This window comes from Aspergillus tanneri (assembly GCF_003426965.1).
Source record: "Aspergillus tanneri strain NIH1004 chromosome Unknown AapTan_3_pilon_pilon_pilon, whole genome shotgun sequence".
NCBI lineage: Eukaryota > Fungi > Ascomycota > Eurotiomycetes > Eurotiales > Aspergillaceae > Aspergillus > Aspergillus tanneri.
Window position 1 is genome coordinate 3,438,512 of NW_022984630.1, and position 22,058 is coordinate 3,460,569.

At 48.7% G+C, this 22,058-nt stretch overlaps 7 protein-coding genes across 7 annotated transcripts; 3 read left to right on the forward strand and 4 right to left on the reverse strand.

The window, feature by feature from the left end:
- Positions 1-241: 241 nt before the first annotated feature.
- Positions 242-2,542, forward strand: AVT3 (putative amino acid transporter; the record flags this gene model as incomplete). The annotated part of the gene is made up of 2 exons (XM_033569620.1): positions 242-2,305; positions 2,369-2,542. 2 exons carry the CDS (start codon positions 242-244, stop codon positions 2,540-2,542), a joined length of 2,238 nt encoding a protein of 745 aa, XP_033428426.1.
- A 779-nt stretch (positions 2,543-3,321) lies between these two features.
- ATNIH1004_004958 (pyruvate transporter MPC1) lies at positions 3,322-4,141 on the reverse strand (the record flags this gene model as incomplete). The annotated part of the gene is made up of 4 exons (XM_033569621.1): positions 3,322-3,397; positions 3,480-3,638; positions 3,788-3,860; positions 3,916-4,141. The coding sequence occupies 4 exons, from the start codon at positions 4,139-4,141 to the stop codon at positions 3,322-3,324; spliced, it is 534 nt and encodes a 177-aa protein (XP_033428427.1).
- Positions 4,142-4,621: 480 nt separating this feature from the next.
- On the reverse strand, positions 4,622-5,618 carry ATNIH1004_004959 (small nuclear ribonucleoprotein-associated protein; the record flags this gene model as incomplete). Its single annotated transcript, XM_033569622.1, has 6 exons — positions 4,622-4,704; positions 4,760-4,804; positions 4,869-5,283; positions 5,370-5,441; positions 5,499-5,507; positions 5,592-5,618. 6 exons carry the CDS (start codon positions 5,616-5,618, stop codon positions 4,622-4,624), a joined length of 651 nt encoding a protein of 216 aa, XP_033428428.1.
- A 336-nt stretch (positions 5,619-5,954) lies between these two features.
- Positions 5,955-6,742, forward strand: RPL11 (60S ribosomal protein uL5; the record flags this gene model as incomplete). Its single annotated transcript, XM_033569623.1, has 4 exons — positions 5,955-5,957; positions 6,056-6,203; positions 6,307-6,556; positions 6,616-6,742. 4 exons carry the CDS (start codon positions 5,955-5,957, stop codon positions 6,740-6,742), a joined length of 528 nt encoding a protein of 175 aa, XP_033428429.1.
- A 982-nt stretch (positions 6,743-7,724) lies between these two features.
- Positions 7,725-8,192, reverse strand: ATNIH1004_004961 (uncharacterized protein; the record flags this gene model as incomplete). The annotated part of the gene is made up of 2 exons (XM_033569624.1): positions 7,725-7,952; positions 8,034-8,192. The coding sequence occupies 2 exons, from the start codon at positions 8,190-8,192 to the stop codon at positions 7,725-7,727; spliced, it is 387 nt and encodes a 128-aa protein (XP_033428430.1).
- Positions 8,193-14,328: 6,136 nt separating this feature from the next.
- ATNIH1004_004962 (putative carboxylesterase) lies at positions 14,329-16,148 on the forward strand (the record flags this gene model as incomplete). The annotated part of the gene is made up of 4 exons (XM_033569625.1): positions 14,329-14,653; positions 14,717-14,740; positions 14,803-15,081; positions 15,157-16,148. 4 exons carry the CDS (start codon positions 14,329-14,331, stop codon positions 16,146-16,148), a joined length of 1,620 nt encoding a protein of 539 aa, XP_033428431.1.
- Positions 16,149-17,585: 1,437 nt separating this feature from the next.
- PYC1 (pyruvate carboxylase) lies at positions 17,586-21,254 on the reverse strand (the record flags this gene model as incomplete). The annotated part of the gene is made up of 2 exons (XM_033569626.1): positions 17,586-17,693; positions 17,781-21,254. The coding sequence occupies 2 exons, from the start codon at positions 21,252-21,254 to the stop codon at positions 17,586-17,588; spliced, it is 3,582 nt and encodes a 1,193-aa protein (XP_033428432.1).
- Positions 21,255-22,058: the final 804 nt, after the last annotated feature.

Below are 22,058 nucleotides of genomic sequence, written 5' to 3' on the forward strand. Positions count from 1 at the left end.
CCACATCCGGGAGAAGGGATTCGACCAGCTCTCTACCTCTCTTGTTTGTTTTTTCTTGTGGATCTACTGCTCCCGATCTAAGGTATCGATCCAACCCAACCATTCCCATCTCTTCCTCCCATCTCCGCTTTTTTACATCTGGGCACCAAAGCGAGGATTTGAAATCAGATGAGAAGTCGTGTTTGGCAAGCGATATCCAGGTATATAAATTCCTTGTCAACCCGCTTAAATTACGTCCTATATGGCCTGTTCCGACATCCCAGGCAATGGGGAGGGTTCCTCATCCCAACAGGGTTATCATTCCACGCCCATCTCTACGGCCGACGTGCGTACCGGGTCTCCTGGTCTAGACGCTTTGAGACAAGCTTCCATAGCACGCCTTGCCTCACCAGTCCCTTCTCTATCCACCTCCTTCTCGTCCCGACAAGTGCCAGTGCCGATCAGTGCGGCACCCAACACCGAGCATGATTACCGGAAAGTCGACAACCCGTCCTCGCTACCGGGCCCTGGGCAGTCCATGATCGCTTCTGGCCTTCAAGAAAGCCTTGGATGCTCACCTCCAAGGCTTGGGACACCACCCAGGCGCACCGCGTCCCCTTTCTTGCAACAACCCCAGCCAATCAAATCCAATTATGGTTCATTCGACAACAAGCCAACCTCAGAGTACTCGGCAGGACCGTACGAAGACCCCGAAGTTATTCGAAGGCACCTGGTGAACCCGCAAAACGTCATTGAGAACCGCGATATTCACTCTTCTGGCGACGTTACGAGCAACGCCGACGATGAATTCTCTAGTTTACAGCTGCAAGGAGGTGACATTACGAGACAGGTCTACAGGTGGGCGGAGGATGCAGAATCGAGCAACTCTGCGAAACGACCCCACCGAAGCAAGAGTTTTAGCCTCAATCGGCCCACACCAGAAGATGAGACGACGAACATCAATAGCATCCGAGTACCAGGAGGATTTCGACGTGACTATATACGAAGGGCAGCAGGGCCTCTTCCTGGAGAAGGGGATAACTCGGAGCTGCAAACGGCCGCCTTCCAACCTCAGCTTCCAACCAGTAGTTTCCTAGAGTTCCTAACCCTTTACGGCCATTTCGCAGGCGAAGAGCTGGAGGAAGATGATGAGGTCTTAGGACCTGATGAGTACTTTTCCTCCGGGACGTGGGATGAGGAAGTCTGGGAACCCGGAGAAGAGTCCGCCCTTCTTCGTCCGGAGGCTCATGGTAGGAGGAAGCGGAAACCGCGTGGAGGAACCGGTACCAACACGAGGACGGGAGCGGCTCTACTTTTACTGAAATCTTTCGTCGGTACAGGGGTCTTATTCTTGCCTAGGGCTTTTCTCAATGGCGGCATGCTCTTCAGCAGTATCGTATTGCTTGGGGTATCTTTGCTTAGCTTTTATGCCTTCATCTTGCTGGTAAACACGCGGCTGAAAGTGGACGGGTCATTTGGTGACATTGGTGGCGCTTTGTATGGAAAGAACATGCGACGTATTATCCTTGGCTCGATCGTGCTGAGCCAGCTTGGATTTGTGTCTGCATACATTGTGTTTACAGCGGAGAACCTGCAGGCATTTGTTCTTGCCGTTAGCAACTGCAAGTCTTTCATTGACATCAAATTCATGGTGCTGATGCAGTTGGTCATTTTTCTGCCTCTTTCGCTGATTCGTGATATCAGCAAGCTGGGTTTTACTGCGTTGATTGCGGATGTGTTTATTCTGATGGGATTGATATATCTTTACTACTACGACATCTTGACTATCACTGCGCAGAACGGCGTTTCCGACATCGTCTCCTTCAACCCTTCCACATGGACGCTCTTCATAGGCACCGCTATCTTTACCTATGAGGGAATCGGGCTCATCATCCCTATCCAAGAGTCCATGAAGCGGCCGCGGCAATTTCCGGGTGTCCTCGCTGGAGTCATGGTCATCATTACAATCATTTTTCTTTCTGCAGGTGCTCTCAGTTACGCAGCATATGGATCTGCAACGAAGACGGTGGTCATTCTCAACCTTCCTCAGGACGACAAGTTCGTCAACGCCGTGCAATTCCTCTATTCTCTGGCGATTCTGCTGAGTACACCACTGCAGCTCTTCCCTGCCATTCGGATCATGGAAAATGAGCTGTTCACGCGCAGCGGCAAGTATAACCCCAAGATTAAATGGGAGAAGAATTGCTTTCGCTTTCTCCTTGTTATGGTCTGCGCATTTGTAGCTTGGGGCGGGGCAGATGATCTTGACAAATTTGTGTCACTCGTGGGCAGCTTTGCCTGTGTCCCTTTGATTTACGTGTATCCGGTATGTCATCCATTGCGGAATCTTCTTCGTACGGACAACGCATCACTAACTAATTGTATGTAGCCTCTATTGCACCTAAAGGCCTGTGCTCAGTCAAGACGTCAGCAGATCGCTGACATCGTTCTTTCCTGCTTTGGAGTGGTTTCTTGTATCTATACGACCGCGTTGACGATGTCCAACTGGGTGGGAGGAGGAGACGATAAGGCCCCTGGATACTGCGACTCGCGCTCGGTATAGACTTATGTCTGTCATCGTGGAATATTCAACATTTCTGTGCTAAAGCACTGGTCGCTTTGGAATAGGCGTCCAATCATGTGAATGTCTGCTGCCATGTTGCAAAACTCTTCTGCAATCCAAATGCCCGTTCTTAAGCACATTTCTCTCTCTTTGTTTCTCGGCTTGGTTGTGTCATCGTGTATGTACCCTGAATAGACATTGTACTTAAATTGGTCAATATAGATATAGCCTGCTTCCTACGAAGAAATTTTCTGTCCATCAGCCCCGACCCAAGTACTCTATAGATGCATTGAAAAATATGAGATTGACCAGTACATTCTAGTGTTAGCATAACGATATATACAAAAAAAGAGGAAGAAAAAAAAATAACTAAAGACAAATGAAGACCTTGCTATGAGAACAGCCACATCATACACAGCCCTCAACTCACAACAAGAACATACACTGATCATTCATCTTTTTCGTTTTTTTTTTAGCATGTCCTAGTGTCAATGTCTAAGCCAACCAGAATGCCAATGGCTAACGCCGCATGAACTATTTCACCATTGCCAAAAGGAATTCTTTGATCCTCCAGTTCAACACCATGATCAGAGTAGATAAGAAGATATCTATACATCCCCATAGGCACTGCAGAATTGTCCATCTTTCAGGCGGTCATTTCCAAATCTTCGTATTGTCTAGAAACTAAAGCTGATATATAAGAATGGGATTCCTTCCAGTCAGGCAGTTCACCAGAAAAGGAACAAAAAATAAAGAAGGGAATCAAACCCACATCGGACTTATGCGGTGGCCTCGGTGGCCTCCTTGCCTTTTTGCGCGGCCTCAGCAGCGAGCTTAGCATCACGACCTCCCCAGCTGACAAACGGTACCATATTAGCATCGTGAATTCAAGGAGTGGGTATGGATTGAAAGGAAAAAAGTTCGAGTGCCAACATACTACCAGTAGTTCATATAACGGTATCCTTGAGTAAGCTGGGCGCCTAAGTTTGTCGTGTGACAGGCGAAAAGGAGGTAGTTCTTGGGTGTAACGGCAAGAGAGTAGCGCATGAATGTCGCGGCATAAATGGTCAGAGCACCGGTCATCTGGCCAGAGATACTATTCGATTGTTGGTGGCAAGGTCAGTTCTTCTTATTCTTCCCATTCTTTTTCCCTCCCCGCTAGATACAGTGTCATCAGGGACATCAGGGCCAATATAGTATCTCAACAAATTTCAGGGAAATAATGTCAATTTCAGTCAGACGTACATTTCAGGATCCTTCTGCGTGTCCATAACAGCTGCAATAGGGATACCGAAGTTGGACGCGGGGCCCCAGAAATCTATTCACAGATCCAGTCAGCTACTCGCTCTTCGTCCTCAACAAAAAACAAAAACAAGTCAACCAGGGCCTTTTGTCTTTCCCTAGCGACTCATTATTGACGGCACCGCCGTGACTCCGCCCATTGTTTTTGTACCATTGCAGTTCTCGCTGCCAGCCGATCTCGGTGACAACGAATATGGAAGTGGAAGCGCACAGAGTGTACGTACGTGTTGAGCAGAAATAATCCAGGACCTTGTTGGAACGGATCTTCGCATTTATTGCCTTGATCGCAGCGGCCATTTTGACGGATATAGGAGTTTGCTAGGAGAGGGGAAAATGAACGCGAGCTGATTCAGGAACACAAAGCTATTTTGCCATCACCGACTGCGGAGTCAGCCGGGGATGTCACGTGCACATGTCCCAGGTACTTTTACAGAGCGAAGAGAGAGGGATAAAAATCTCCCAGGAAAATCCATACGAGTATTATGATTCCACTAGTAGAATAAGTGCATGCAGCATAAACTAGCATTACTCCCGCCGGTCCTCGAATGCCTTCTCGACTCGACCTTTTCTTTTCTCGGCATTTCCCAGCATCCGCACACGCCTCAACGCCTTTGCCTGATTCAAATAGGGGTGCTGGGCCTATTCCGTGAACAGGCGTGTGTATATGATAGGGGTTTTTTGTATTTTATTTCTTGATCCGACCCATGTACGCTGCCATACTTCGCCCATGGCCGGAAATACAAGAATCAATCATACCTAGTCCGCCAGACAATCAAATCACCTTCCTCCAAATCCCGGCGGAGGGAATCCCCGACCCTGACCGGGGGGCTGGAATCCTGGTGGAGGTTGGAATGAGCCCGCTAGATTAAGATATATTAGTGGGATTACTGTAGCAAAGACAAGATAGAGACTTACGTGGACCACCCTGGGGTGCAAATCCTGGAGGCGGAGCAAAGCCCGCTTTAAATCACACGGATTAGCATCTTCATAGGAATACTGAAAGAGGGGCTATCAAGGCACTTACGAGGTCCTCCTGGGGGTCCTCCACGGCCAGCAAATCCTGGAGGCGGAGCGCCTGGGAAACCACCTGGAGGGAAACCGGGGAAACCACCTGGTGGAGGAGGAGGTCCTCCAACACCGGCAGCCGGGCCACCAAGGCCAACTGGAAGACCACGTCCAGCGGGTTTGCTAATTCCAGGGCCAGCAGAGAGAGTGGCAGCGGCGCCAGGGGCGCTCGCTCCAAGTCGTGCGGAAGGATCGGCGGGGGGTGGTCCATCAACCGAACAAGAGACGACATGAGTCCCACGCACAATCGTAAGGCCAAGGGTTCTCTTTTCTTCCGATTCCACTAAGGGAGCATTCGAGAGCCCAGCGGCAGGCTTGGATTTCCGCTTAACGCGACGGAACTCTTCTGTATCGGCGAGGACAAGGTTCATATGCTAAAGGGGCATACATGTCAGTGATGCGACACAAAAAGGAAAAGGAAGCAAACGAAGCCCATGCAGGTGATTAAAGTTGATTTTACCTTGTCGAATGCGAGCATCTGTCCCGTCATCTGTCGGCCATCGTTCAGGGTCACTCTCATCCGATAGTTGATCTGAAAGACGTTAAGCTTCTAGTCGCCACCACACAACAAGGCTCTTCATTTACTTACAAGGTTTTGCTAAAAGAAAAGCCCAGTTAGCACACCCGACCTAGATAGCAGACGACAGAATGGACTGAGGCAGTTGAAGTTGGACAGACTTACCATCTTGCCCTGTTTGTTGGCCGCCATGGTGGCTACAAAGGTGCGCACGAATGCGACTCCCAAATTTTAAAACCAAAGAATAGACGTGAGACAATGTAGAAGAGAGGCCTTCTACTAGATCTGCACGATACGCCTGTGGGGAAACTGAGGTTCAGGCAGGCTGGAGCTCGGAGTGTTAAGTCGCTCACTGAAGCTGCGGCAAACGTGATCCAGACGCGGCTCTGCGTTTAGCGCCAGTCGACAGCGCCAAGACGCTAAGGGTTCTCGCTTCCTTTCCCAACCCACACACTCCCTTTTGCACACTTTTCGATCTTTCGAATCTTGCATCCAACGAGTCGACCAGTTCACGCCAAAGCCGTCGCCATGGTATGTCACTGCCCCATCTCACCACCACCGTTCCCGCAACAACCTTCAAATCAATCACCTGCTAGAATTTTGACTCTAACGTTTTAATCGCCATGCAGTCGGAAGGAAAGGACAAGAGCGCAAACCCCATGCGCGAGCTGCGCATCCAGAAGCTCGTGCTGAACATCAGTGTCGGAGAGTCTGGTGACAGACTTACTCGTGCTGCTAAGGTTCTTGAGCAGCTGAGCGGTCAGACTCCAGTCTACAGTAAGGACGCCCAACTTCAATAGAATCGAATCCGATTAAAAATATCGAAATGCTTGAGAAGGGACGGTGTGACTGACGGGGGATATTTTATTGTGATCTATAGGCAAGGCCCGCTACACCGTCCGTACGTTCGGTATTCGTCGTAACGAAAAGATCGCCGTTCACGTTACCGTCCGTGGCCCCAAGGCTGAGGAGATTCTCGAGCGTGGCCTCAAGGTTAAGGAGTACGAGTTGAAGAAGCGCAACTTCTCCGAGACCGGTAACTTCGGCTTCGGCATCAGCGAGCACATTGATCTGGGTATCAAGTACGACCCCGGCATCGGTATCTACGGCATGGACTTCTTTTGCTGCATGTGAGTGTTCCCCCCAATTATGGAAACAACTCGGAGAAAATCTGACCTAAAATTTGTAGGACTCGCCCTGGCGAGCGTGTTGCTAAGCGCCGCCGCTGCAAGGCCCGCATTGGCACCAACCACCGCATCACCCAAACCGAGACCATCAAGTGGTTCAAGAACCGCTTCGACGGTATCGTGCGGTAAATGGTTTTATCCGATTGGGGTCTTCAGAAGGGGGAAAGCCTTGGGCTTGTGTTTATGATGAATCAATAAAAAAAAAGGCAGATGGGGGCGGTCTGCTTGAAAATGCTCTTTTCTATCACGACATGAGGAATAACCGTGTTAGATATCAAATTACCAATATTCAAACGCATCCACTTTTCACAATGAAGGCTTCACAAAGGGTGATGATTTCCGCATAACCATTGATGAAAAGTATTACATGATGCTTCCCGTGCATAATCGCCTAGATGGTGCTGCATGGATTACTTCCTGGCCTTTGGGACTCGTCCTTAGCTCAGATCCGCGGGTCATTCTTCTCCCTGTAATCCTAGCAACGTTGCTCGAGACCAGCACTTGCTTTGAGGGTAAGAATTGCCCACCCTGACTGAGATGGCACCATTCGGCGTCCAGTTCCCTGTCTGGTTCTTTTTCGGCCGACGATCCTGCCGAACACATAGTCCCTTGTCCAGCAGGTAGGCCCACATATGGCCTCTGTAGTTGTATTAGTCGTAGACGACCTATTCAGCTATGCGGCTGGCACACCCCTGACGGTGGGGTATCTTGTACCTTCCCATGAAAGCCATGCTCAAAGTAAGAGCATCGTACCTCTTAAGCAGATTTACCTGACGCGTTGACTTGCACCTCCAGGTCAGTTGCAAATACTTTGCATTACAGAAAGCCAACACAGCATCACAGATCCAGCAGGAGAAAGAAAGTGCGTCAGAAGACAATGCGATCGTCCGTTCTGAGATAATATGGATGTATTCCACACAAGAATCAATCTCCCTGAATTCCTCCCATCCTGTTCCAGCCAGCAGAATAAGCTACCACATCATTCACGAAACCAAATATACCAATGCAGCAATACAACAGAGAAATGACAGTTATATTTGTAGATGCAACCGGTGACATTTACTCTCCATACTCTTATTGAACTTTTCGACATCGGAGCATTCAGGCTAGGCTACTTGCCGCGTGTATACCCTTCCCACCATTTGGAGAAGAAACCTCCTTGTTGAGACTGGTCATGGAAGCTCGCTCGGCGGGCAGCATCAGTTGAATTTCGCTTCTGGCTGGTCAAACTCTCGAAGAGGGTCGACGGTCCATGACCGCTGGAGCGTCTCCTGTCCGGAGCCACGGGTGGACTGTTGCCTGTGTTATTAGTCGCAGGCCTCGCGGAAGACGCAGAGTCCTGGATGGGATTGATTCCCAATAGTCAGCATGCAGTCGACACTAGGTACTATCTGCTATGCAGAGGACTATCCAGACATACACGCCTGTCAGCCATAGCATTGGCAGTCTCGCTCATAGAAGGTCGGTGGCCGACGTAGGTCTGTGGAGGACCACCTACTACCCAGACGTTGTGATGCTCATGTCGATCACCAATGGAACCGTGCCAGTGACGAGGAGACTGCGGATCCTGGTTGCTCATGTTGGATTGAAGTAATGGGGTGTACGTCTTTTGAATTAATCAGTGAGCGCCTGCTGCAGGGGTGAGACAGCTGAGAGGCAAGTAATGCATCAAACACAGAACCTAAAGCACCCCTCTTGATGGTGGTTAAAGTGGTCGATCATAAAAATACAGACGTCATCCAGCAGATAAAACGCCGAAAGTGGAAATTGTCCAGATGCCAGAGGAATACGCGGGACAGTCACTTACTGGTTTCAAGGGCTAGTAATAATTTCTATCTGTCAAACTTCTGACCAAGGAGTCAAATAACTAGTCGAGTGGTACATATATAGCAGACGATTGTCCACAAAGAGGGGTCGGGCGGTCAGCCTTGGGATAATAAAGGGATTGCTGCTACTGCTGCATCATCCTGGTACTAGCTTCCCAGTCATTCATCCCGGATCTCGATGGCAAAAGGTCGAGAGTCAGGATGATCCAATAATGGGACAGAGTTCACGAGGGATCGAGCCTTGACCATGGATGCAGTGCTGAATCATGAACGCTCGACCAGACAATTATTCATTCCAGCTCATTCCAGCCGGATTGGAGCCACTGAAAAACATGGCAGGGAGACCAGCTGACGTCAGGGTGGATTGCCCATTCCATAACTATGCGGGGGACAGAATGATCCATACCGTACCCGATCACCTGACGCTTGATTTTCGGGTCAACTACTCTAGTAGAAATGAAGCTATACAGCCACAACGAAAACATTAAATGATTGGATTTCTTGTAGAGTCAAATGCAAGATATAGTGAAGCTATTTAACTAGTTTTTAGAGTCATAGAATTGCTGTGGAAGCCCTATTTGTCTTCCTCGACTGTTTATTGTAATAGGTACCTCTTCCACTTCCTTACTTTCTCATGAGCATCTTCCTTTTTTATTACTACAATTAGCTCTATAACATTTTTCTTACCTCTATTAGCCTATTTGATATCATTCCGAAGCTGTACAGCAGCTTGTTTTGCGGGTTCTTCCTCCCTCCGCTTCCTGCATCCACAAGCTCTTATATATGATGACGTTCGTTGCTGATCAAGGAGAGTAAATTAAACTTTAATATAAGGTTGGATTTGTTCTGCTACGTGTTCTACCACGCTTGAGCGTCAAAATTGAAAATTACACTAAAACGTTTATGTATATCACCAAAAGAAAACGGGACCTAGTAGGAAAAGTAAAGTCACAAATCCGGTATACAGATGAGTCTGATACATCAATGTAGTGGTTATGTAAAGTCATCTCGGAAGTCCATTCATCAACCGTTTCTTTTTCTAGTTCGTGAAATCTTTGCATTTCCTTGGTCAATTCCAGATCAGGCGTAAAAATTGGAGATCCTTCATGTCCAGCCTATGCGAAAGATGGAGTCCTTTGGAAGATTTCAGCCTGGATAGTTGGGCGTGCATAGAACAGTATTTCCTGTGTCTATCCTGGCCACGCCTTCTGGGGTCATCTTTGAGGTCGAGGGTGACCGTTCTGACGGTTGAGCCCCGGTCCTTGTAGTCGGTGAGACAAAACGCCGGACACATTGGCACTTGTTTTCGCTACCAAGAGACCTTTAATGATGACAGATCGTTCCAAAGGGAAAATTGGGACAATTGACGGTTCCAGGCGTCAAATTCTAGCCTAGCAGATCTCACCTGTCTATATAGAAAACAAGATGGGGCCAGTTGCACATGATAAAAAAGGTCATTGATGCGGGAAAATTGTGCTTGATTGGAGAGCATTAGGCCTATGTACACAGCTGATATAAAGCAGACTTACCAGTTGGATCTATTACGATGCCTACAGCCGTGCCTAGTGCACCATTAATTAGGCCGAGTCGAGTACACATGTTGGTCAGGATCATGAACGGCATGTTCCGAGTGAACAGAAAGAGTCCCGCGAAGGGGATCTTTGCGCCCTGGTCTGGTTGGATTTTGATTTTCTAAGTTGCATTGACATGGGTTTTCCCCTACTATGTTAGGTTTTCCTATATCTTTTATGCGAATGCAAAGGTGGGACTCGCAAGTAAAGATAATGATTTAAAGTTGCGAAAATACTGAGGGTAGTTAGTGATATACTGTACTCTGTACACAAAGCGCGGCATTATCTGAATGGCATATAATGGCTGCGGACATAGAAACCATATTTATGCATCTGACCAACTTCCTATGCTGTCTATGGATATGACGGGTCTCCAGTTAATAGTCTCAGGCTTTTATCTATCTATAAACTATATTTGTCTATGGAATGTATCTATCTGCCTCTGGACAGGTATGATGGGTAAGAAGAAATTGAACCCTTTTGTTAGTCCAGTTTACAGTATTAACATATATTAGCGTAACCCGTAACAAGAACTTCGATGCATGCGTCAGTCCAGGTAACTTTATCTAGGTATGTTGGCCTAGAACCCAGAAGAGGTATATAATGTGACACGTTTGCTACTATATCTCAGCATGTGAAGATGTCATATCAAAGTCATAGACTTGTTATAGAGCCGTATACTTCCGTAGTAACCCAAACTTCCTTAATAACAGGGTGTTTATAGTTAACCTTCCCTGTACATTGTAAACTCAAAAAATAGTGTTTAATTCTTATAGATCTGTTCCCTCCTCAATTCATGCATAAAGCCTACCCCGTCTCAATGGTCCACAGGTTCGGCATTCGGCTACGGACAATCTTAATGTAATCTAGAACTAACTTGCTGTTTTAAATACACGGAATTCCAAGGATCTTTGTATCATGACTGTCGACCAAAGTGGGCTAATATATTACCCTTTATTCAGTATCCGCTCGGTCCGACTTTATTCCTTCGTTTTTTTCACCTTTTTATTCAATTTTCCAAGATAGATTCAGCTAGTTAGAGACCTTAGAGACCTTAGAAACCTTATCCTCCTCAATGCAGATCCATATTCTTATATGATCGGCGATACTAGCTCATACATGTATTCAGCTGACTGACAATAACATATACACATCGCATGTACCTGGTTGAGGGGAGGGAGATGAAAGCCGCATTAACTTTCTTAAGCAGTCTTAAGCAGCCCAAGGTAATAAAAGTCCGCAGTTGCCGAACTAGGCCAACTAGCAAAATTAGTATGTTGTCAATGATTCATCAAATGCTAATTACATAAAATTCACAAACAGAAAATTGAGAATGCTGAGAACCTTTACAAAGTGCTGATTATCTTGGTATAATCTAGAACCTATTAGCATCCACTTGTAGTACATTACTGTCATGACCTTAATTAGATTGGCATTTATCGTATCTAGAAGGCTATTTAACAAAGGTTTTAAGCACAGAGAGAATAAAAAGGAGGAGCGAGAGGGACTTAGGTGTTGACTCAGGTGTTTGTGCGACGAAGTACACAAGTTTTGTCACATAATGCCACTAACCTATTCGGGAAATGGGTTTTGGTACAGGGTCAAGTATATGTTGTCACAGTTACACCCTGAGGATCCTGATGTAAATATGATGCGGGCACATAGCATGCAGATTAGTTAGGAGTTGGTAAGGTGAATAAGTGCTTACCCCAGAGAGATGATAAATATCACTGTCCCCTATTATTCGACCGCTCATTTTCTTCTTCGGCCTTAAACAAAGCCGGTACAAACATTTTTAATCCTTACCCTCAGTGACAGTGTCCTTCACTATGCAGTTAATGCACCTTGTTTTAATAGCTGCCGCTCTGGCACCAACTGCTTTCTCCAGAAAATGCACAGATGGTCTTCTGTATTGTGGACATACCCTGGAAACCGTTGGTATTAGACAACCCAGCACAAATTTTATATCCCTCAGAATACTTGCTCTAGCTAACACTCCTGACCTTATTAAGGAAATCAATACCATAATATAATTAAATACCGCCTTTACGACGAGGGCTATGATGGAGATGATAAATCTAATATAGCGAACTCCTTCTTCAAGTGCGATCATAGACATCCTGATGACATTAGGTTTATCAAGCTCTGCGGGTATTGTAAGTATACAGGAGTAGGCATAGATGATTGGTGTTACTATTGGTATGTAAGAAACCTACTAAAAGAAATATACTGTCTATGCTAATAATATAAACTAGACTCCAGGGGTTACACAAGTATCACAATGGCGAAGTTATAGAGAGACGTTGAATATGTGTCCGTTGTATTCGGGAGACTCTGTTATGGGTTTTTGCCCCAGTGTTCTGGGTTTTTCCCATTTCCTTCTGCAAATGCAAGGGTAGCTCCATTCTCATTTTATTGCTTTTGACTGGGTTTGTGTACAACTTTATTGCATTAATAATCTAGTTTTTCTTAGTATCGTAGTACTTCTCCATACAGGATGTGCCTCCATCTATGGCTTGATATAGCAATTTCACCCAGCTAATTCGTGTTTATTGAATTGATAAATTCACCATTTCCTTCGCTCTAGTTTAATAGCAGAGAACCAGATATGCTTTGATAAACGTGCCGAATAGTATGTTTACTGTTGTATGCATTGCCCTCGTTAAAATAGTATATAACAAGATAACCAGAAACAATACTGTACAGATTATCACTCCATGATTTATGTACTGGGGCAACTTATGTATCTGATCTTGGGGATAGTAGATTATATTATATTAATTTTTCGAGTGAACAATCCTTCTATTATCATAGCGATTACTATATGCTGGTATACTCTAGCAAGTTAAAGGCCCATATTCTTTGATCAGCAGAAAGCAACACAGCTAAAATAGCCCACATTATTATAATATGGACAATGAATCATGCTAGGCATGAAGAATTCAAATTCACAAATCTTCCGACCACTCTTTATATAACGGAGGCTCCAGTAAATAAAGGAGTCGTTGAAATTTTACTGCGAAGTCCACGGGAGATTCAACACACTATCTTAAACTAACATAATCAATATTCTTCTGCAGCTCCTGCGCATATTCTAAGGGAACCTGAAAGCCCTGTCTAGATTGATCGTTCTAGATGTGCCATGCTAAAAGAATTACTAGCTCTACTATTATAATTGTCTTAGAGGACCAGAGCGTTCGCACCCGAAGGGGCATTACGGATCTTCTAGAACGGTTGATGGATATGCCCAGGGAAGTATGATAAGTATTCCCGCCAACGTTGTCCGCAGCAGCGCCGGTTGGCCCCATGACAGTAACTTTACGTTTGCGTTGGAGCATATCCATGCCAGCAATGATACCCTTGATGATCTGGCTCTTGCCGGTACCACCCTCTCCTCTAACATACAACAGAGCCTGCTTCCGATCGACTTTAATCGTAGCTCCGAGGGCTTCAACCGCAGTCCGAGCTTCTCCCCTGTCAATGACATGAGTTAAGCAAGATGAAGCCCTATATCTTGGCTGTGATAGAGGTAAAAGGCGTGCATCTCGATCTAAAGGCCTCCGAATTTCAAAATGTTTTTAATCGCTGCATTTAATGTTTAATAATCATTGAATGCTATGTTGCACTTATATATGGGAAATTACGTGAAAAAGCATTTGTATTATTTATTGTGGTTAGTCACATCTGTGTAAATACCCCGATGAGCGTCTACCAGACAATAGTTACCTATGAGAGCACGATCTTTACTTGTGTATTAGAGCCACCCTGCACCGATACCTATGCCTGGCGTGATTGATCGGCACATGATCATTCTCTTTCTTCAGTCCCTACTGTGTAGTCTCCTGATATTGAGATTTATATTAAGACATACGAGTGGCAAGTAATTGAATAGTACGTAGCTCTCGTCTCACTCTTTGGTACTTATACCTCAGGCAGACACCGGCGCCCAGATTTGGCGCCGATGGAGAACGTGACACCCCGCAACAGTGGACTACTTTTTTGGTGTCTTCCTCGCCGCGACGACTCCAATTCCGCTCCTTTGCCGACCTGTTTGCCCTGTCTGCTCGTGAGATTCGTCCAATTCCATGTCCATCCCCACCCAGATGACTATAAGCTCGGCTATCGTGGCCAGGCAGAGCTCAACAGCCTAGGGCCTGCTTTGTTTGGAGCGGAGATAAACTTGGATACTTATATATAAGCACTATGTCTGAATCTATCTGTCTTGAGACGACGGTCGTCGTACTTCTCATCCACCACTGTTTAACTTAGTCTGCATTTCTCCTCGGATTCTCTGATCAATCATTTGCAAAACCTGGACATGCACCGACATCCATGCGTGAAGTCCCTCTCCCATCGGGGCTTTATTCAAGGTATCACCCTCTTCGATCAATCAACCGATACTGCCCTTTGTCATTATTTCGGCGGCCTCCGCTATGCTCTCCCTCCCTCCAGGCGGTGGCGAAAGGCTCAGAAGCTCCCGTCGAATTTTACCTATGGCACCAAAGACAAACCGTGTCCCTGTACGGGGACCTCGGGAGTTTGCCCGCAGCCCAGCTTCTTGAATCTCTCTGTTGAAAGCATCTGGTCGGAAGATTGCTTCCAGTGCAATGTTTGGGTGCCAGCCGGCGAGCCCCCCAAGGACGGTATGTTGTACATCACTTCATTCCCCATCTCGAACCCTAGCTAACGCGCTGGTGGTCAACTAGGGTGGCCGGTGCTCATTTTCATTCGTATGTCTTTCCTTACATGTCCTCGAGTAGTATCAGGCCAGGTTGGACTAACCATATATTAGATGGCGGTTTCCTCCAGTTCGGAACCCCAAACACCTTCTCCGCCACTAACCTATTAGGTGAGGCGGGCTTAGACGCGATCATTGTTATGCCTGCCTATCGTCTAGGCGTCTTCGGCTTTCTCTACTCATCGGAGCTCCAGAACGATGCCGCATCTGTCGGTGAGCCGGTTGGGAACCAAGGCTTCTGGGATCAGCGTCTCGCCCTGGAATGGACCAAGGACAACGTCTCCCTTTTTGGAGGCAACCCATCACAGATCACCATTTCCGGGTATTCTGCGGGTAAGGCGCCTTAAGAGTCCTTTTTTACTCCCCCAATACCCATACGAGTGCGTAGCCCTAACCACGTAACACTAGGTGCATACTCTGTCTTCTATCAGCTAGCCTATGATGTCCATCTCCCAGACGACAAGGCCATTGTCAAACAAGCCTGCATCTGGTCGAATGGGCCTGCGACTCAGCCCAAAAGCCCAGCCGCTGCCCAGGTCCAATTCAACCAGATTCTTTCTGCGCTGAACATCCCCGTGGCTCTTCCTTGGGCGGAGAAGCTGTTTCGACTCCGTTCTGTCACCAGTCAAGACCTTATCTCCGCGGCAGTAGGCGTGGACCTCAATCAATTCCGTCCCACCTCGGACTCTGTCTTCATCCCAAACTCCCTCTTCAAGTCATTCGACAATGGCAACTTCGGCCGTCGGGTTGCCGCACGCAGCATCCGCATCATGCTGGGTGAATGTCAGGACGAGAGGTTTCTATATGCCACCTGGTTCCCTCCTCACAAGGGCCTCTTGTCCCTGCACAAACGTCTCCTGGCGGACTACCCCCGTCCGATCGTGGACACTTTGATGAAGCTCTATTACCCGGAGGGAAAGCTTCCCTCCGACTGCCAAGACTGGCACAACGACGCCTTCGGTCGTGTGTACGCTGACATGCAAGTCCACAATACACAACGAGGACTCGTCCACTCGCTAGCTCTGGGTGGCGCCGCCCATCTCCTCTACCGGTACCGCATCGAATATCGTCTTAAGTGCGCGGATAAATCCATCCCACCTGACTGGGGCGTCACCCACGCCACGGACCAGTACATTTGGTTCTGGGGGAATGGAGAGACTATTGAGCCTCGAGAAAAGCTCATTATTAAGCGCGGTTTGATTGACCCATGGATCAAATTCGTGCATGGTGAACCGGACATTGACTGGGGCACTCGGAACCATTGGGAAATAAGGACACTCAAGCCAGACGGGTCGGTTCAAATTTGGCAGGATGGATTCTGGGAGGAAGCCATGCGGGTCTGGAAGGCACTGCGAGAGGTGGGAGAGTCGGATGAAATTGTGGAAGAGGCAAAACTGTAGATCTCTCCGGTATATAACAAGACCTCGGGGTGGATATAATGTACATATACGGACTTGCTTCCTCTCCTAGAACTGTCATCTGTCTTTTTTATTCCTCTCAGTTCCTTTCTGTGACTACTACTTCTGACAATAGACATCAAACAAAGTCCTGGAAATTATGCCATTGGACACACACACACACACACCAGTCTGTTTCTCTGTGTCCTTCTACTGTCAGTGACCCAAGGTCAAGGACCATGTCAGTTTCCCCGTAAACCCCTCGACCAGGAAGCATCGCGAAAAGCATCGTTAGATATATTTCGCTGGTTCGTAGTCAATGGCGGGAGTTTCCCTCCGGAGAAGCTCTACAAAGATAAGTGGCTAGAGGGTCTTGAAAGTGATGAGGATAGCGACAAGGACAAGCACATGACAATATAAATCTAAACACCACACAAGGAGAGAGACCCAGCGGTTTGGAACAGATACAGCTCAATAAACTATCCCACCCAGCAATTTTCAACGGTTCTACTTCTCTTTCCGCGTGGATATGACCATCTCAACAATAATTGAAAGATTTCTCTAAACTTTCCAGAACCTTACTTCATGTTACTGATTATCAGTTGGCGTACGCAGTGGAGCTTTGGGCGATCTTTGAAGCGTACAGCCTGTTGGACAGCTCAGTTTAATCACACTTGTGGACTGAGTACACCGTGCTAGGAGCAGCCCAACGACCTTCCTGCGTCCTCGATATAACTACTCGGGAAATAGTGGTGTGAAACCCAGGGAGCATAATGAGAGAGCGCAAAATCCTCGACAGGTTTCCAACGCTTCCAATATTGCTCTGATTATAAAAGTACTGTGCTTTGCATTTGCTCTGGGGTACGACTCTACATGCATCACAGATAACACGGACTCGTTCAGTCTCTAACACATGCACAGGCATACCTGTATTTCCGGCAACGAATGCAAGAGGACAAGGTTGACAATAACTTCAAGAATAGAAACTGGTTCTACGGTCTGAACGTAAAATACGATATTAAAATAAAAGGAAACATAGGTGACAGGGAGCTACTGTAGAAAGTTGAGCACTAAAATGGTAAAGAAAAGCGATCTATGTGCCTAGAAAATCCGGCCCATATATACGGCGTGTTCATCATGAGAAGGGTGTTCACAGGTACAATCAACTCCCTAGGCTCGCAATAGACAACTAGATTTCTAAAGAACCAATCTGAAGTGAAGGAGCAACTCAATTGATTGCACTATGGCTGCGAGACCGTTCCTTGCGTGTCTTCGCCGGTACCAAAAAAAAATCCTAAACCCAGCCCAAATACAAAACATTTAACCAACAAACAACGCTCTAGTCTAACATCAATTCGTTCAAGGTTTTTAATTGCACGTAGCACTCGGCACGTGTCTTTCTGTTGTTGTTCTATATGCATGAGATCTCGGGATGTCCGCTTACGCCTTAACGATCTTGCAGATGAGATCCTGGCCATCCACGGAGTCACCTTCCTTGACCAATAAGCCAGAAACCAGACCGCTGTGGGGAGCCGAGATCACCATTTCCTAAAGTGGCCAGTTAGCAGGGTGTGGGCAAGAAACAACCGAGAGATGAGGGGAAAGGCAAGCCCCTTAGGGGCAGGTTCAACATACCATCTTCATGGCGCTCAGAACAGCAAGTGGGTCACCCTTCTTGACCTCCAAACCGTCGTGGACACGGATCTCAACCACCACACCACTCATGGGAGCACCCACCTGGCTGCTGTCTCCCAGCTCGGCCTTGGGGCGGGCCGCGTTGTCAACGGAGGCCTTGTTATCGTCAACGCTGACCTGACGGACCTCGCCGTTGACCTCATAGAAGACCTCACGTTGGCCAGTCTGCTCAGACAAGGGCCCAATAGCTAGCAACTTGAGAATCAGCACCTTGCCCTTCTCCAGCTCAACGTGGAACTCCTCGCCAATCTCGGGCTTGGCCAAGAAGTACTTCGTGGGCAACACAGACAAATCGCCGTATTTCTGGACGAACTTCTTGTAGTCCTCGAAAACCTTGGGGTACATGGCATAACTGGCGACATCGTACTCGGTGGCGCCGCCGAATTTCTCGCGGATCTGGTTCTTGATTCCAACCAGATCCAAGGGATCCAGGTAGAGACCGGGGCGCTTTTCGAGCTTTCGGCGGTTCCGCAGGGCCCGCGAGCGCAAAGGCTCGGGGAACCCGCCGAAAGGCTGACCCATGAGACCCTCGAGGAACTCGAGCACGGAGGCAGGGAAGTCCAGCTCGCCTGCGCGCTCCACCACATCCGCAGGGGACAGCTTGTTAGAGACCATGAACTGCGCCAGGTCACCAACTACCTTCGAGGTCGGCGTGACCTTGACAATATCACCAAGCAGGTCGTTGGCGGCCTCGTAAGTCTTCTTGGTCTCAGCCCACTGCTGGCCCAGCCCAAGCTGGCTAGCTTGGAAGATGAGGTTGGTCAACTGACCACCAGGAATCTCGTGCTCGTAGACCTCGGGGTCGGGGCCAGTCAGGCCGGCCTCGAATGGGGAGTACAGCAACCGCAGCTGCGCCCAGTAGGTATCGAGAGCCCGCAGGTGAGTCGAGTTGAGGCCAGGGTCGTGCTCGGTGCCCTCGAGGGAGGCAAGGATGGCACCAATGCTAGGTTGTGAAGTCATACCGGACAAGCTATCCGTTGCTGCATCTACGGCATCGGCGCCAGCCTGGGCACAAGCAATCATCGACGCCACACCGGTTCCAGCAGAGTCGTGAGTATGAACGTGGATTGGAAGGTCGGGGTAACGTTGGCGAATCGAGCCCACCAGCAGGCGGGCGGCCTGCGGCTTCAGGACACCAGCCATATCCTTAATCCCGAGCACGTGGGGCTTGAAGGAGACGATCTTGTCAACCAGCGCCATGTAGTATTCAAGGTTGTACTTCTTTTTGGGGTTGAGCATGTCACCGCTGTAGCAAACGGTGGCCTCAACGACACCCTCGGCAGCATGGACCGCCTTAATACCAACCTCGAGCTGGTTTACGTCGTTCAGAGCGTCAAAGACACGGAAGATGTCGACACCACACTTCTTGGCCTGTTTACAGAAGTGGTAAATGGCATTATCCGGGAGCGAGGAGTATGCCACACCGTTGGCACCGCGAAGTAGCATCTGGAAGGGGATGTTGGGCACTGCCTTGCGCATCTTGCGCAGGCGATCCCAGGGGTCCTCGTAAAGGAATCGCATGGCAACATCGAAGGTGGCACCACCCCAGCATTCCAGACTGTAGGCATTGGCCAAGGCATGGCTGGTTTCGTGGGCAATGTTCAGCAGATCAATGGTACGCACGCGGGTTGCCAACAATGACTGGTGGGCATCACGCCAAGTGGTGTCCATGATCAAACAGCCCTTATTAGCACGCACGGCGCGAGCAAACGCTGCCGGGCCCTCCTGATCCAGGATCTGCTTCCAACCCTTAGTGCAGGGGGCTGACATATCGATAGGTTGGCCCTGCACATCGAGGAGCTTGGGTTTGATAATGTTGCCCTTGAGCTTAGGTTCACCGATCTGACCTTTGATGCTGCTCCCGTTGACGGCCACATCTCCCAGATATGCAAGAAGTTTCTGGGCACGGTTCTGGCTGCCGACAAGGGAGAAAAGCTCGGGGGTATCATCAATGAAGGTAGTCCAACAGTTTCCATCCACGAAGGTGGGGTGGCTCAGCAGCGAGGTCAAGAATGGGATATTGGTCTTGACGCCACGGATGCGGAATTCAACCAGGGCACGCACCACCTTACGTCTGGCAATCTCGTAGGTTGAGCCACGGCAAGTACACTTGACCAACATGGAATCATAATGGGGAGAGATGATGGAGCCTGCAAATCCGTTACCACCGTCCAATCGAACACCGTTACCACCGGCGGAGCGATAGACTTCAATCTTTCCCGTGTCAGGAGAGAACCCCTTAGAGGGATCCTCGGTGGTGATACGGCACTGGATAGCAAAGCCACGAATGGAGATGCGATCCTGAGTCAGGCCCAGCTGCTCTAATGTGGCGCCAGCAGCGATCTGAATCTGGGCAGCGACAATGTCGATACCAGTAATTTCTTCTGTGATAGTGTGTTCGACCTGAATACGGGGGTTGATCTCGATGAAGTAGTGACGGTTCTGCTGATCCACCAGAAACTCGGCGGTACCGGCATTGCGGTAATTGACGGATTTGGCCAGGGTCACGGCATCAGCCAGGATGCGGTCCCGCACGTCGATGGGGAGATCCTTGGCGGGGGCGACCTCGACAACCTTCTGGTGCCGGCGCTGAACGGAACAATCACGCTCGAAGAGATGGACGACATTGCCATGATTATCACCGAGAAGCTGAACCTCGATGTGCTTAGGCTTGTCGAGGAAACGCTCGACGAAGACGGTGCCATTGCCGAAGGCGGAGCGGGCCTCGGAGGTGGCCCGCTCGAAGGAGTCGCGCAGCTCCATTTGGTCGCGGACCACACGCATACCACGGCCACCACCGCCAAAGGCCGCCTTGATAATGATGGGGAACCCATACGTATCGGTGAAGGCCTTCACCTCCTCGTAGCGCTCAACCGGTCCCTCGGTACCGGGGACAACGGGGACATTGCAGCCGATGGCCAGCCGACGGGCAGAGACCTTGTCACCCAGGCTATCAATGGTGCTCGGAGTGGGACCTACGAAGACCATACCGGCCTCCTCAACCTTGCGGGCAAAATCGGCGTTCTCCGACAAGAAGCCGTAACCGGGGTGGATCAGATGCACGCCATGCTCGAGGGCAATCTTGATGATCTCATCGCCTGCCAAGTAGGCACCGACGGGAGTATACTGGCCACGCCTGCCAATCATGTAGGCCTCATCGGCCTTTTGGCGATGCATGGAGAGGCGGTCCTCGTAGGAGAAGACCGCAACGGTCTGCAGGGACAGTTCGTGGGCTGTTCGGAAAATACGAATGGGAATTTCACCTCGATTAGCCACGAGGACCTTTTGGAACTGCATGATGGCGGAATTGGCGCGTAGACGATGGTGAACCGTGTCGCGGAGGTGTTCGCGGTGGTCATCGATGAACTCGGTATCATCGACAGCCTCCTCGGGCTGACGATGGGGCGCAGCCATTGTGTGAGTGGGAAGGGAAGGAGAGGAGGAAAGAGAGGAGGAGGAGGGGTAAGAAGAGGAAAGAGGGAGGAGGGGCACAGGATGTTCCGGAAGAGGTTTAAAGGGGGCTATATGTCGAGAACGGATATATATAAAGTTAGCCGGGGAAAACCAATGGCATTAGACGGAAACCGTGAGTCACCTTAGGAGAATCCCGCCGGGTAGAATACCGGGGCAAAGAAAAAGGCCCGGTTTCGGAACGGGAATGGGAGGAAGAACGCGGGGGGAAGTGAAGATCAACCAGTGGGGATTGGATTGGTTGATCGCTGGACTAGGAAATGTACGGAGAGATGATAATGATAAGGATGAAGATGAAATTGAAGAAGAAACGACCCAAGGGGATGATGAAGGTGAGGAAGAGAGAGAGAAATAGGTCAAAATCGAGTTGATAAGAAGAAGAGGGGCAGAGGGACTGAAGGAATGGAATGCCTCAGGTCAGATCACGACGGGCACATGACCCGGACCAAGCTGTTCGCCTTTCTGTCCTTGATGGGAATAAATGATGAGAGATTCTCACCGGCACACCGGGCAGCTCCAAGGGGGATGATTTCCCAGGCATGTCCCACCCGCTCCTTCAGCTTTGAAAGAGTTAACCTTGGGTATTACCCCATTCTCCGTTGGTCCGAGAAATTATCTGGTTGGTCATTCTCTTTTTTCTCTTTTGCTACTATCACTATAAACACACCCCATTCCCTACGAGATCTGCACCAATTGATAGATTCTAACCAACTGTACAGATCGGCTTATCCTACCACTGTATAGTCC